Raw genomic sequence first — 14,622 nt, forward strand, 5'->3', positions numbered from 1 at the left:
TTTTCCTGTCAACATTTCTTAGCGCATTTAACTTAAATCTGTAATCATCGACAAGCGTAATGTCAACATAAAAGGTTACCATGCTGTTTCTCAATTACTAATATAAAAAGAAATTGCTTAAGTATCGCTCCATGAGTCATTACTCAAGTTGTCATGTTTTGATAAATATGGTGATGAAAGCAAAATATAATAAATAATGATTCGCCAGATTGGCGTCAGGGGTATAAAATATTCGCAGGTTTAATAGAATGTTTCGTTTTAAGATGCAAAATGACCGACAGCTACGGAGCCAAATTATTGATCATACAAATTTATGCTAAAATAATTTTTCTTTAATAACGAGGTATTTTATTTAGTGCCGAAGTGAAATTAAGAATTATGCGCCACATGTTTTATTATGCGGGGGGGGGGGTCGTATGCATACAGCAAACCAAAAAAAAATAATAAAATAAAAAAAGTGTTGGTCCTTTGAGGTTCGGATATTGGACATACGGATCTCAGACTTTGTATCTAATTTTGATCTGGGTTTGTCTCAAAGTGAAGGCAATATTCAGCTCTACATATCTATGTGAGATTTCTTCTTTCATGAAATGTATTAAAAATTAGTATTAAATAAGTACAGAAACAGACTCACTGATGAACACTTGGACAACTTGTATTCGATTGGCAGCCACTGTGTACTCTTCTAACACTAAAAACTTCTTGATGACAAAAATAGAGTTCCATCCTTCTCATTAAAGTTAATAAGTCTGATAAAAAACCTGTTATTACATTTGTTATTTATTACTAGCTACACATCAATTTCTTTTTTATGTCCAATTCAATTGTTTGTTATACACAGTTTAATTAAAATTAATTTCATGTTTTCTAGAAATGTATGTTTATAGGCAGTACATAAATTTAAGATTTTTTTTTTTAATTCGTAGTTCTTTTGGCTAGTAGCTCACAGTAGGATTCAAAAACAGTACAGTAGTTTAGAAGCTTCAAAAGTTTGGCGACCACTTTATTATACCAAGGTGCAAAGTAAACTAAAATAGAATCTGCAGCCATTGATAGCATGCCATTAAAAGCAGCAACATCTAAAATCCAAACCATGAAAACTCTAAAATGTGCAGAAGAATGAAAATCTAAAGACACAAAAGAAGAAACTGAGAAAATTGGGAATGAGCCATTAACTCATACAGTTGTCTAGAATTTGATGTCAATAATTACAAACCCTAAAATACATAAGATTTATATGGATAACTTCTTCACTACAGATACTGTTAGAGGACATAGAGTGTCTAAATGCCCTCTTAATACCCTCTAAAACAATATTGAAAATGGAATGCATTTTCAGATAGCAGTTTTGATTCAAAAAAACAAATTTGCAGCAGTTTGATGGAATGACAGTCATGTTGTTTCTGTAATGTCAAACTTTGAAGAAACAAAAAGTGTATCAACCATAGAAAGTAGCAGAAAACAGGTAAAGATACCTATGTGCATTACATCCTACAATGAATAAAAAAATAGAGTTGACCTTATAAGGTATTTCTCCTGCCTTCTTAGTGTACCTTCGTGGTGTAGTGGTTCTGCATGCTGGGCCGGTATTCCAGAGGTCCGTGGTTCGATTTCCAGTGAAGGCGATTGCTCATTTTTCATCTCTCCGGCTTTTCCAGTTAACCTAATGACTCTACAGTGACACCCGAACTGAAAGGGTGGTGGACGATGATTTCTCCCCACCCAGGATTTGGCGATTGTGTCCCCTAAAAAAACCCCAGTTGCCCTTCAAAAGGGGGTATATAAGGTATTTCTCCCTCCTTCGTGGTGTAGTGATTCTGCATGCTCTGCCGGTATTCCAGAGGTCCATGGTTCGATTCCCGTCGAAGGCGATTGCTCATTTTTCATCTCTTCGGCTTTTTCAATTAATCTAATGTGTCTACAACCTATTTGATAATCGTGCAACAGCTTATGTTACCTCAAACCTTTATTTGTTAATGCATTTGAAACAGTATTTGTTGCTTCATGGAAGCTCAATCAGTTATTTAGTCATGATAGTCTGATCCTGCTTGATTTTTAAAGACACTTAGCAGCTGCCTATTAAATGAAAAACAATCTTGCAGGAAATGGGGTGTTCAATAGGTTAATGAAGATTTTTTAAAGCTTCAAAACGAACATGTTATTGTGAAAAACCCAGAAAGTGGACAAAGATGATGCCAGCTAAAAACTGTGCAGCAAAACCAACAACTCTCTGTAAAAAGTTTAATGTTGAACTATGCTTAAGATGCTTTCTCCCATCCCAAAATAAGAATGATTAGTGGTGGATTATGCTATTGTCCTATTTTTTTTTTTTCAAGACAGGCTGTATTGATCAAACTAATAAAAATTTGGTATGTTCTTTGATTTTATATATATACACATAGACGTAGAGAAACACATATTTAAGAGTTTATAAAAAATATTAATTTTTTCAATTCTTGGTATGAGATGGTTAAAATATTCGTTTCTATGCTATTCTAATTTTCAAAAAGAACACATCATATTTAAAATGTTTAAAGGAGAAAAGTGTAAATACTTACAACTAAATTATATTCTAAATAAAAATGATGAAAGGTATGTGTATTTGCATCATCTTATTTTAATAAACTTTCTCAGAGTAAATCACCACATTATTTTTATCTCAAAATGTTCTGAAATATTTCATTTGAAATTAATGTAAAAGTAAATAAAATTCTGTTCAACAAATTGCTAAATATTATTATCAAAAAACTAAAAATTATTAAAATGTTACTCATATATTTTGCAAAGTTTTTGCCTTTTCAATTTATATCTATTGATGATAATGCATAGAGCAGACTTTAATGTAAGGCATAAGATATTGACACATGAAAAAAATTACACTTTGGCCTTGTTTATTAACAAGCTCACATTATAAAAATTCATCTTATGAAATGAATATTCATTTTTTCCATGTTTTTGACATTTAATTGAAGTTTTTGAAAACGTGTTTAATTGGTAATACCTAATCATGTGAAATTAATAAATTATTATATAGAATGGAATAAGAATTACAGTATTTGGGCAGAGTAATAAATATTTTTTAATTTGTCACTATGATTGTACATTATGCTTTTTTCTCTCAACAAAGTATTTATTTTTAACTATTATTGTTACTCTTTTTTATTTGTAGGAAGCCTTCGTACCAGAATTCATGCCATTCTTTATTATTCAACAAGAGACCTTGACAGGCACCATATATCCAAAAGCAATTAACATGTTGCTGGATCTAAGAACATTTTCCACATATTTAAAGCTATTGCATGTAATGTTAGGTAATTCAGAAAAAAAAATTGAAAAAGTATAAATTTATAGTCTCCAAAAACCACATGATAAATAAACATATCAAGAGTCACATTTATACTTTGATGTATAGGTTTCGCTAAAATGAAAATGGCTATATTAAAATGCACCAAAAAGAGAATTGCAGTTTATTGTAGATCAAAAGGAGATATAATAAATCAAGAAAATTAATTAGTGGAAATGGTATTTATCTTTCTAAAGAAGAATGCAATTTACACTGAATCATGGAGGTAAGAATAAAAGGATAGGTCAACCCCGCACTATGACTGACACAGTATTTCCAAGCTTTGGTCACCAGAGAGCGTGTTTTTTGTTTTCATCCACAGCATCCTTATTATGCTTTGGTAGTATTTCCACACACGACAGTTCCATGCAAATCGAAAAGCAGGGACAATTCTGCATGAAAGAAACATTCATTGTTGGGTGGGTAATAGCAGTTTGTATAGTTTAGTGGCATTTCTCTTAAAAATCACATCTTGATTAAGACACAATAACACGCCAAATAAATACTAATTCATAAGTCAAACAACAAAAATCAGCGTTATATTTACAAAATTTTCACAGGACTAGTTTCGATGGTTTTACCGAACCACCATCCTCAGCTGCAAAACCGCAAATGAACAAGATAGGAAATAATGATTAGATAAGATAAGAAAGCCTGGACAAGAATAAGCAAGTGGCGCCATCTGTTGGTGAAACCAGAACTAAAACATAATTTCTTTAAAGGCCGACGGAAAATTTGGATTGGAATTAGGATCGTTAACTAGAACAGAAAGATTTTTATGAATGTGAAATGCCTCTAGAAAATCCAGTTCTCCAATGGAAGATGTTTTTTGAATAATTTTGGCAGCAGAAAAATTGAAAGTGTGATTTTTGGACCAACAATGTTGAGCAACAGAAGACTTTTGTATTTCCTTTTTTCTAACATATGCCTCATATTCCTTGACGTGAAATTTTAAGGCTCTCTTAGTTTGGCCAATGTAAATCAAACCACGTATATGTTAGAAAAAAGGAAACACAGAAGTCTTCTGTTGCTCAACATTGTTGGTCCGAAAATCACACTTTCAATTTTTCTGCTGCCAAAATTATTCAAAAAACATCTTCCATTGGAGAACTGGATTTTCTAGAGGCATTTCACATTCATAAAAATCTTTCTGTTCTAGTTAACGATCCTAATTCCAATCCAAATTTGCCTTCGGCCTTTAAAGAAATTATGTTTTAGTTCTGGTTTCACCAACAGATGGCACCACTTGCTTATTCTTGTCCAGGCTTTCTTATCTTATCTAATCATTATTTCCTATCTTGTTCATTTGTGGTTTTGCAGCTGAGGATGGTGGTTCGGTAAAACCATCGAAACTAGTCCTGTGAAAATTTTGTAAATATAACGCTGATTTTTGTTGTTTGACTTCTGAATTCACATCTTGATTGTTTTTCAGTAACTTGCAACAGCGATTTTGATTATGAATTTATTTGTTTTATAAAATTCTAAGCTACAGGACGACAAAAATATAGATTTCAGCAAAATATTTGTTCTATGCATAAAGAATGAGGAATACCTTAAAATGTCAAAATTGTGCAAATTATAACACACTTTAAACTTCAGTTTCCTTATAACTAAGTAGTAAAAATGAAGTAATATAGTGCAGAGTAAGGCAGTCAAGATTGCGATCTGATAACAATAAGGTTAATGTTTAAATGTGAAATGGATAGTTGTTATTTATTGTATTATCAAAGAACTGTTAACCTGAGTAAATCACTAAGAGAACTATTGAAAGCTTTGGGAAAATATATTTATTAAAAAATAAGAATTTGATAATGAATGTATCTAAAAATGGGTTTTAAGTCAAAAGTTTGAAACTTAATGGCTAAATGTAAATATAAAATTATGTATGTTAAAATATTTGTATTTAGGCACATAGGTTAGGTTAAATTTTTTAAATGGGAGGCATGCAAGGTGGAATTTCAAAGGAAAAATGACCTTTGAGAGGGTGTATTAAAAATAATGCATTCAATTTATATTTATACATATTTCTTATATTAAAAATTCTGATATATGGTAAATTGTTGTAAATTGAAAAATATAGTGAATGCACAGAAATTGAAAGATATGCACACACCAAAAATTGAAAATATAAAATATATGCATTTCTGTACATATAGCCTTGCAAAAAGAATGCATTTGCCTGTAACAAAGTATGGAAAAACACTGCGAAGAAATCTAGTATTTAAATATATATAAATTTATAATGATTATAAATATTATCTAAATGTGTAACAACCTTAACATTTAATTGTAAATGTAAATGTAAATTCTGTTGACAAATATATTTATAAAACTATTTAAGCAAGAATTGTTCGTACTGGAAATCAATCAGGGTTCGTAGCGGTCCTTACAAGTCCTTATATTTGAAAATAAAATATAAAGGCCTTTATAGGTGCTTACTTTTTGTTTTTAGTGCTTATTTTTTTGCTTTTAGTGCTTTTTTTTTAATGAATGCACATTCTTTCCCTGTACCAAAGCCGGAACTAAATAAACTTTTCCTTATATGCAACGTCAGATGGTGAATCATACTCCCAGAAATTGCTTTTCCCCCCTTTTTCTGCATTAACGTAACCTATGGTGCGTACGAAAGTACAGACAAGTGCACGTCGTTCTATTGGTCAAAGAATTGCAAAAACGGTAGAAAATTCCGGTACATTCGGTATTCTTTTCATCCCACCCAAATACTACACACGTTTGAATTTCTATCAAAATTCTAATAATTTGCATTCTCGTTCCGCGTGGTCAGTTCATATTCGTGTTTATTATGATCGTTATGCTTATATTATGAGCATGTGCATGAATAGTTGCAGTAATTGCTCAAGTATAGATAAACTTCCAAAAATGGGTGTGTTTTTAACAGATTAGCTTTCTAAGGAATAATATTCGGAATGGCTTAAATAAAAGGAAAGTAATCAAATGGTCAATACAATTTTTTTTTCCCAATACATTATATACAGTATGGAGGTTGGGAGGTTCTCCCCTTTCTTCGGAAAATCTATAATTTTGAAGCAGAAGACTTTTTTTTTTTTTTTTTTTTGTCACTGTCCAATCTGGATTGAATAGGACTAAAAGTTTTTGCGGTCTACCCAACCCAAGCAAAGATTGATTCTATTCTGGAAATTTAACGCAGTCTGTTGAAAATTAGAATCAAAAACACTCCAGATTAGTTAAGTCTCTTTCTTTTCCTTTATTTAGTTCTTTATTCTCCGAATACCGGCAGCTGTTGATTCCGATTGCATAATATCACATGTGGAAGAATTATGCCGCACGTATTGTGCAGTAACGTTTGCAGTATTTTGCAGAGATAATTAATTTTGATATTCAGTCCGAGATTTGTTTATGAACACTAGAAAGAGTTTTACTGTGCTTTCTAAGCAGAATGTTTCTCAGTTCCGTTGGTCTATTTTTATATGATGCACATATCGAAATGTCAAAATCATTTATTTAGCCGAGAAATCTAAAGAACAGCTACAATCTCCCCCACTCCTCTTTTTCCAGTTACTATCCGGAATATTCTGCAATTTCCAAGTATGCGGGTCAGTTAAGCTTTTTCTGTTAAAGGATTACTGCATGAAGCAATTTCCCGTCTTTTGATTTCAGAAATGTGCCTCTTTTTTACTTAAATTACTTTGCTTGGAATATATGTTAAGGAAAAACTGTTATGCAATGAAAGTTTAGAAAATGTTCAGAATTTTGATTCAAGTTAAATTATTTAAATATTATATGAGTTGAAAAATAAATTGTATTTATTATTAAGTGCCAAACGAATACAATTAATATGGCTTATTTATTTTCTATATTTTGAACTGAAATTTCATCATTAAATCTTGTAATATAGTTTAGTTCTGCATAGTTTTTTTTCCTCTCATTGTAAACTAATTCTGTAAATTGAAACTGTCATTTAAAATTTTAAAAAAAGGTTAATTGTTTTCCATGGTTGAAGTAATGCTCATTCTCTTAATAAGTATTCCATTGCCCATATTTTAAATTACAAGTCTAATTTTTCTTTTAAGGTTATGCAGTTGTGTATAATGTAATTAGACAGGTGCTTATTTTTTTAACTAAAATGTGGCTACGAACCCTGTCAATGCCAAAAGGTGTTGTAAAGCACAGTCTACCAGATGTCTGCTTAAGAAAATGACTTGATTATAAAATGTTTACCTCCGATTATGTCTAAACCAATTGAACTTAATGGCAAGTCACTGAATGTTTTAGTCTCAAATACTTCAGTGCATAGGAAAAACCAGTTAGAGCCTCTCCTCTTATTTCTTACCTCCATGCACTGAATATTCAAACTTTTGTAAATGTTTAATATTTAATTAACGATAATTAAAAGTCATTTATATTTTTTATGTTCATTATATAGGTTAAAGTCATTTTTTTTAACATAAAGAATACATAAGTGAATTATTGTACCGAGCTTTTTTGATAAAATTAAACCTAATAGTTTCATTATAGTTCAGGTTATTATCATAAAAGTTCTTTTATTAAACATTTAACTTATATATAACTATTCTTTAAAAATCATGTATTTTTAATTATATTTCTTCTACAAATAACTATTTTAATACAATACAAAGTTCGAGATCTGGACTCATTGGGATTTTGGGGATTCTGGATTTGGGATTTTTCCGGATACAAGATCATCAGTTTGAATCTAGTAAGATGGCATGTAGAAATTATAAAATTAAAAAATAATAAAATCGTGATGTATGAAATAATGAAGCAGTTATGATGTAAAGTGTATCAAAATTTTCAAAAAGAATCTTAGTGTTTATTTCTTTACTTTATTAAACATTTCTTTCAATGTAAGTTGTTAAGTTGGTTCGCTTTTTATGCTAATACTTTCTCTTTAATTCTGTAGACAGACATAATTTCTTATTCAGTCATAAAGTCCATTTATTCAAGTCCTGTAATTGATGTGTCAAGAATTCTGACCAACTTGTCAATCGAAATTTTTTCGTTTTTTATAATCTCTCTATCACCTTCGATAACGCTACTTTCTGGATCTAGAACCACACTACAGATTTCAGTGTCCTTTAATTGGAGTGGAGCACTGCAATGAAAAGCTTCTGTTATATCATCTTCATTTATTACTTCTTCACATTTCTTTGGAAAATTTCATCTTTGGTTTGCAATATCTAGCTACTATCATCTTCATCATCATTACCATGAAATATGGTAGTTTGGCGATAAATTATGGCAAGCATTTTTTTAAGCAAAATTATGGCAAGCATTTTTTTAAGCAAAATTATGGCAAGAATTTTTTTAAGCATCTAGAAACACATCCTCGCACAATTTTGCGATGCTCTGCACAACAGATTTTATTATGCTAAAGTATTTTAAAAATTCTTGAATAGTTTTGCCATGATTCCAAAAATTTTAACATGGATTTTAAAAATGCTGCTTTGTATTTGCATTTCAGAGTACGCACTATTCTGATATCCATAGCCTGAATGATGGACGTATAATTTAGAGGAAAGCATAATACAGATACATTATCTTTCACTAAAACTTTAAGTGAAGTATGAGCCAAACAGTTGTCTACAATCAAGACAATTTTTGCTTCAGCTGAATTCAAATGTTGACGAACCCAAGGTATGAAATGATTTTCAAACCAATCATTCATTTATGCTTGTGTTATGCATGTTCTTTTATTTGCCCGATGTAGAAAAGGGGGAAATCTTACTCCTTTAAACGCTTGAGGCCATGTCTTTTTTCCAATTATGAAAAGTTTACACTTGTGCATTCCTGCAGCATTTACGCATGCTAAAATTGTTAGTCTGGCTTTGGAATCATTGACACTAGTTGGAGCCTTTTCTGTAGAGGTTGCCAAGGTATTTTGCAGTACATATTGCCAGAAAAGACCAGTTTCATCTGTGCTGTAAATTTGGTCTGGAGATAATTTTTCACTATTAATGAGTTCAATGAATTCATCAGCAAATAGTTCAGCACCTTCAGTATCAGCTGAACCTTTTTCACCTGAAATTTTTAATTGCCTTATACCATGGCGATTTTTAAATTTGGTTAACAAACCTGTTGAAATTGTGCTCTCAGTTTTTAAAATCATTTCTTCATGAAGTATTTTGGCTTGAGCTATTAGCATTGGACCCGTCAATGGCATCGCCCTCGCTGAGACACTGTCTAACACATTCACTCATCACTTTGTTATGATCGTCACTTTTAACATAACGAATAATTTTTCTGTTATTCATTGTGAATAGGGTATCAGAATCCATAAAAAATTAAAAAAGTTCCTTTTCCTGTTTTCTTATATCATATACATTTCCGTATGTCATATTATTTCTTCGTCAACATTGACTTTCCAATGGCGTACTTGCATAATTTTGAGACGGATATACTTTTATTCATTTTTTGCAGCAATGCAAAAAATGCAGCCATCCACTTTTTATTTTAGTGCACATCGAAACATGCTTTCACTTTGTAGATCCTGTTTCAGCTTCAGAATTAGAAACTCTTTAACATAATTGAAAGTTCAGACTGCAAAAAGTAATAAGTTAGATCAAATCAATAGCAGCGCTATCAGTTATATTAAATGAAATTCTTTAGAATCAGTAAAGTATAATTTTAGCCTAGCTTAACAGGTCCACTATACAATGTTAGCTTTTTATCATAAGATAATTGTCAATAAAAGACAAGTTGTTCTGCTACATTTTGTCTTCCTTCTATTGTGCACTCAGACAATGAAGTCTAAATTGTATTATTTTAGTTATTTATTATACTAACGTCTATTTCTTTCACACACTTAAGGCTTATCTGAGTCTTGAATAAATAAATTCCTACATATAACCTAAGGCCACATATACAGTCGATTCTGTTTAACTGGACCACATGGGGAAGCGATCGTTTTGGTCCTAATAACCGGTTGGTCCGATTACACGAATGTGTCCTATGTTCATGTGCATAAGACCAAGTCCACGATCCAAGTCAAAGTCCTATAGATGGGACGTTCTGTATGTAGCAAACAGTAAATGTACATGTGAATCATGTACTAAAATGTAATTATGAACTTTATTTTGCAGTACAGATGTATGTTGAACATACATGTACAAACAAGAAATACAGTCGAACTTTTCTCATTGAGAAAATAAATTTAGAAACAAATTCTAAGAAACAACCTCCACTATACTCAACATGCAAAGCACAATAAAAATGAAAATGAAGATTACGACGATTCAAACAAATTCTAACAAACAATCTCCATGATACTCAACATGCAAAGCACAATAAAAACAATTTCTCACCAAATTCCAGTTAACATTTGAAGAACTTATCCAATGTGATCTGACGTGATCTTTTGACGGATTGCACGTAAACCACCACAAACATCTAATGCAGCAATGGGACTGCCTTCATTTCCCTCCTGCATGAAATACCGACGCAAAGTTTCAATGCATTTCCTCGCATCCTGTGTTGACACTTGCACCAACTTATTAGCAGCATCATCATCATCACTTTCTTGGTCTTCCGATGCTGTCGTGTGTTTTGCTGCGACTCGAACAATGATTGCAGCGTTGTAATCTTCATTTTCATCGTAGCATTGAAGCTCGTTCTCAATGGATAAAAATTCTTCGCAACTTTGTACCTGTTGAAGTTTTCCACATGTAAATCATCATTTTCACTTTCAATAAGCATGTCCACCTCCATCTCCAAAACCAAGTGCTTAAAGCCGCAGTGAGAAAAATAGTTCTGAATTGTTTCACTACTCTTTTTTCGCCAGTTGTCGGCCACAAATGTAACTGCTTGTAAAATGTTGACCTTTGCACTGACTTCGTTGGCTTTTGACGATGAGGTCAGCAAACTTTCTTCAATTCTTTCAAGGATATAATTAACCAACCTTGCACGATAAAGGGTGTTCAAATTTTTTGTGATGCCCATGTCCATTGGCTGGACCAAAGCTGTGGTCCTGGGAGGTATACATTCCAGTTGGACATTCATTCAAGCAATCTAAATGAGGATGTGCTGCACAATTGTCAAGAAGCAGCACTTTTCTCGACTGGTGTTGTAGCTCTCTGTCCCTATCCTTCAGCCATTTAAAAAGTTCAGAGGTCATCCATGCATTTCGGTTCGCACGATGCAGAACTGGTAAACTCTCCATCCTAAGTGCTTTTTCCTATAACCAGCAGCTTCCTCTTGTTTGTTCCTGACATGTTTGAGCAGCACAAAACAGTTACGCGATCCATCAGTTTTTTTGAGCCAGAGAGTACAACATGTTTGTAACTTAACGAGCCATCCAGTGTAGCACAATAATACAGCCCAGTCTCACCAGCAGTAAAGATGTCATCTGCTGAAAAATTTTCAAGAAGCTCGGGCAGTTTTGTTTATTTCCATTCTTTAGCATTTGCACTATCAGCACTTTCTTTCTCGCCATGTCCTTTCTTGAATTTTATGTCATGTCTAGATTTCCATTGAGACAACCAACTGTCCATAGCTTTAAAGCCATCATGGCCCAGCTTTTTAGCGAGTTCTTCTGCTTTGCATTTTAACATTGGGCCGCTTACTCGCACAGATCATCCAGTAACAATGGCAAACCATTCATTAAGGGTCTCATCCTTGCCTGGTCCACGTCCTTGCCTCCTCATTTCTGTCTTTTGGAAGTTCCTCCTCGTCCTTCACATTGCGCCCATTCTTCTCACAGCTCATTTTCTTGTTTTATCAAGCATGAAATTCTAGTCTTTGCCAATCCGGTTATTTCCACCAACCGACGCTGACTAGTGTTTCGTGTTTGTTGCTTGATCGTATCCAGGAAACCAATTTTTTTCAGCTAACGTCAAGTCCCGTCGTGGCATTTCGGCAACAGAGATAAGGCATGCACACAGTTCACTGACTAAAGTGGTCTGAAGAAACCTTGGTGTTTCAGGTTCAGTATGTTGAGGTCAAGAAGGAGATAAAATGCGCACCATTCAAAGCTTTGGCACTAAAATCATCCCAAAAAGTTGATGTAATGGTAGCTTTCTGATGTAACCTTTAATCACGATTGACAGGCAGGAATTCCTTTCAGGTGGAGCTGGACACTGTATTGTTCATTTCCTTGAAACTCGTAGGCACAAGTCAAAGAAAGGTCAAAGAAAATGGTGCATGTGTTCACCTCTCACCAGTTTTGCTTTTGTCGTGCACTTTAAAGAATTCCTGATTTGATAAAGCATTTTCCTGGCGAGCCACGACGACAGATTCTCGCATATGTCGCAGACCACCCATACATCCAGTGTGGGCAGTCGACTTTTGGCTTCTATTTTTTATTCGCTCTCACGTTTTTTAATCCGATTAAAAGGAATTTCGGTCCAAATAAGCGAATGATATTAGGCTTATGTACATAGGATTTGGTCCGAAAAAGCGGCTGGTCCAATTAACTGGATGCGACTGTACCATATAGAGGACCAGCACTAGATATCTTATCACCTGATGCAATCTCTCCAGGTCCTAAATTCTGTTACCAAGCACCTCCCTAAGTTCTAAATTTTGGTCCCTGTGCTTTCTCTGAATCCTAGAAATTTTGTCATGACTTAATTTTGTTGTACCGTGCTTCTCTAAATTCCAAAAATTTTGGCTTCTCTAAATTCTGATGCCTGATGAGGCCATATGAACTCTGCCGCCAGTTCTGGGTTTATGTGAGGAACAAATCAGTTATTCTTAATTCAAGTAGCACTAAATGTAATGCTGGTCTATGAGTATCATTAACAAAATCTATTTTTAGCATATAGAAAGAAAATTTTGTTAAATTTTTAGTCGTCAACATTTCTTAGAGCATTTAACTTAAATTTATAATCACTGCCAAGTGCAACATCAACATAAAAGGTTACAATGCACTTTGTTATTCAATGACTAATATAAAAAAATTTTTTTAAGCATCGCTGCATGAGTCATTAATCAAGTTGTTATGTGTTGACAGACATGCAGGGATGAAAGCAAAATCTAATAAATAATGATATGCCAGCTTGGCGTCAGGGATATAACATATTAGCAGGTGTAAAATCAACGATATTTCTACGTAAAATGTTTCACTTTGAGATGTATGCCAAGCAGGCCAAATTATTTATCACACAAATTTATCCTAAAATGTTGTTTCTTCAGTAACGAGGTATTTTATTTAGTAAAGAGTTCAAAACCCGTAAAAAAAAGAAGCTCTTTGTATCTTTGAGGTCCGGATTTTAGATCATTCCGGATACTGGACATCCAGATCTCGGACTTTGTACTGCATAGCATTTGATTTCATAGGTTCAAGAGGAGTGCGATTAGCTTTTTATTCCTCTGTTAAGTACTTTATTGTAGTTCATGAATATAAAAAAAATTCATGTTTGTTAAATAAACTATTCATATTCGTAAAAACTATTCAACTTTGATTTTATTCAAATTGTTGTATTAATCAACATTTTCTACACTTTCTGTTTAATTTATAAAACATATTGAAAAAATATATATATATATCGAGTATTCAAAGGGAGGGGGAATGATCTTCTAGCAACAGTGAAAGGGATGCATAGGGTAAAAAAGTTGGAAACCTCTGAGATATACTAATAACCTTGTCTCTAAAAAACTGTAGCATTCTTATACACCATCTTGTTCACAGGGTTTGTATGATCCTTAAAAGTCCTTAGGTGTATTGGAATCGAATTTTGGTCTATAAAAGTCCTTAATTTTGACCCAAATTGACAGAAAGTCCTTAATTTTAATTATCTGAAATTTCTATCTGTTTTTATTACTGCCATTTGGCGTGTGAATTAGCATGCTGGAGGAATATTTTTGGCAATTCACTGACAGATATGTGGTTATCTTTTGAATGGTTCATCGGTTAAAATTTCTTCCTATTTCTAATATAAACCTTACGATACTGGAGTTTCTGAGAAACAAGTGAAACGTAAGAATTTTGAAATTATTTAATTTTTCCTAATGGAGAACTCTAAAAACACTTTTCTCTTTGGTGGATATGAATTCTTTTATTAAACGGTTTTAAATTTGACAATTTTAAGATAAATTTCTATAGAAAATTTTTACTTCGGAGACCTGGGAATTTTTCGACAATTTTTTTAAACATTATAACATTGATATATTTTATAAAAATAATGGTAATATATTGACATTATATTTAAGAAATAACATTAAAATAAAACATTTTTATTTTTCCCTGTCATATTATAAAGTGACATTACTTTCCATTTTGGCAACTTATTATACAATAATTTGAATCCAAATAGTAAACAATGTAATAAATGCTAAAAGCA

The 14,622-nt window shown here is 32.6% G+C and overlaps 1 protein-coding gene across 2 annotated transcripts in view; it reads left to right on the forward strand.

Moving 5' to 3' along the window:
- Window positions 1-14,622, forward strand: part of SCCRO (defective in cullin neddylation 1 domain containing SCCRO) — a 72,376-nt gene that overhangs the window by 27,845 nt on the left and 29,909 nt on the right. The window contains exon 3 of one of the 2 annotated variants that reach the window (XM_085807437.1): window positions 3,170-3,311. The exons of the other annotated variant lie outside the window; for it this stretch is intronic. Within the exon in view, the coding sequence (XP_085663563.1) occupies window positions 3,191-3,311 (121 nt within the window). The 5' untranslated portion in view covers window positions 3,170-3,190. The remainder of the gene's footprint in view (window positions 1-3,169; window positions 3,312-14,622) is intronic. 2 annotated transcript variants of the gene reach the window in all.

Source organism: Stegodyphus dumicola, chromosome X1 (genome assembly GCF_044657685.1).
Source record: "Stegodyphus dumicola isolate Sdum_Otavi_A_Nest chromosome X1, ASM4465768v1".
Classification (NCBI taxonomy): Eukaryota; Metazoa; Arthropoda; class Arachnida; order Araneae; family Eresidae; genus Stegodyphus; species Stegodyphus dumicola.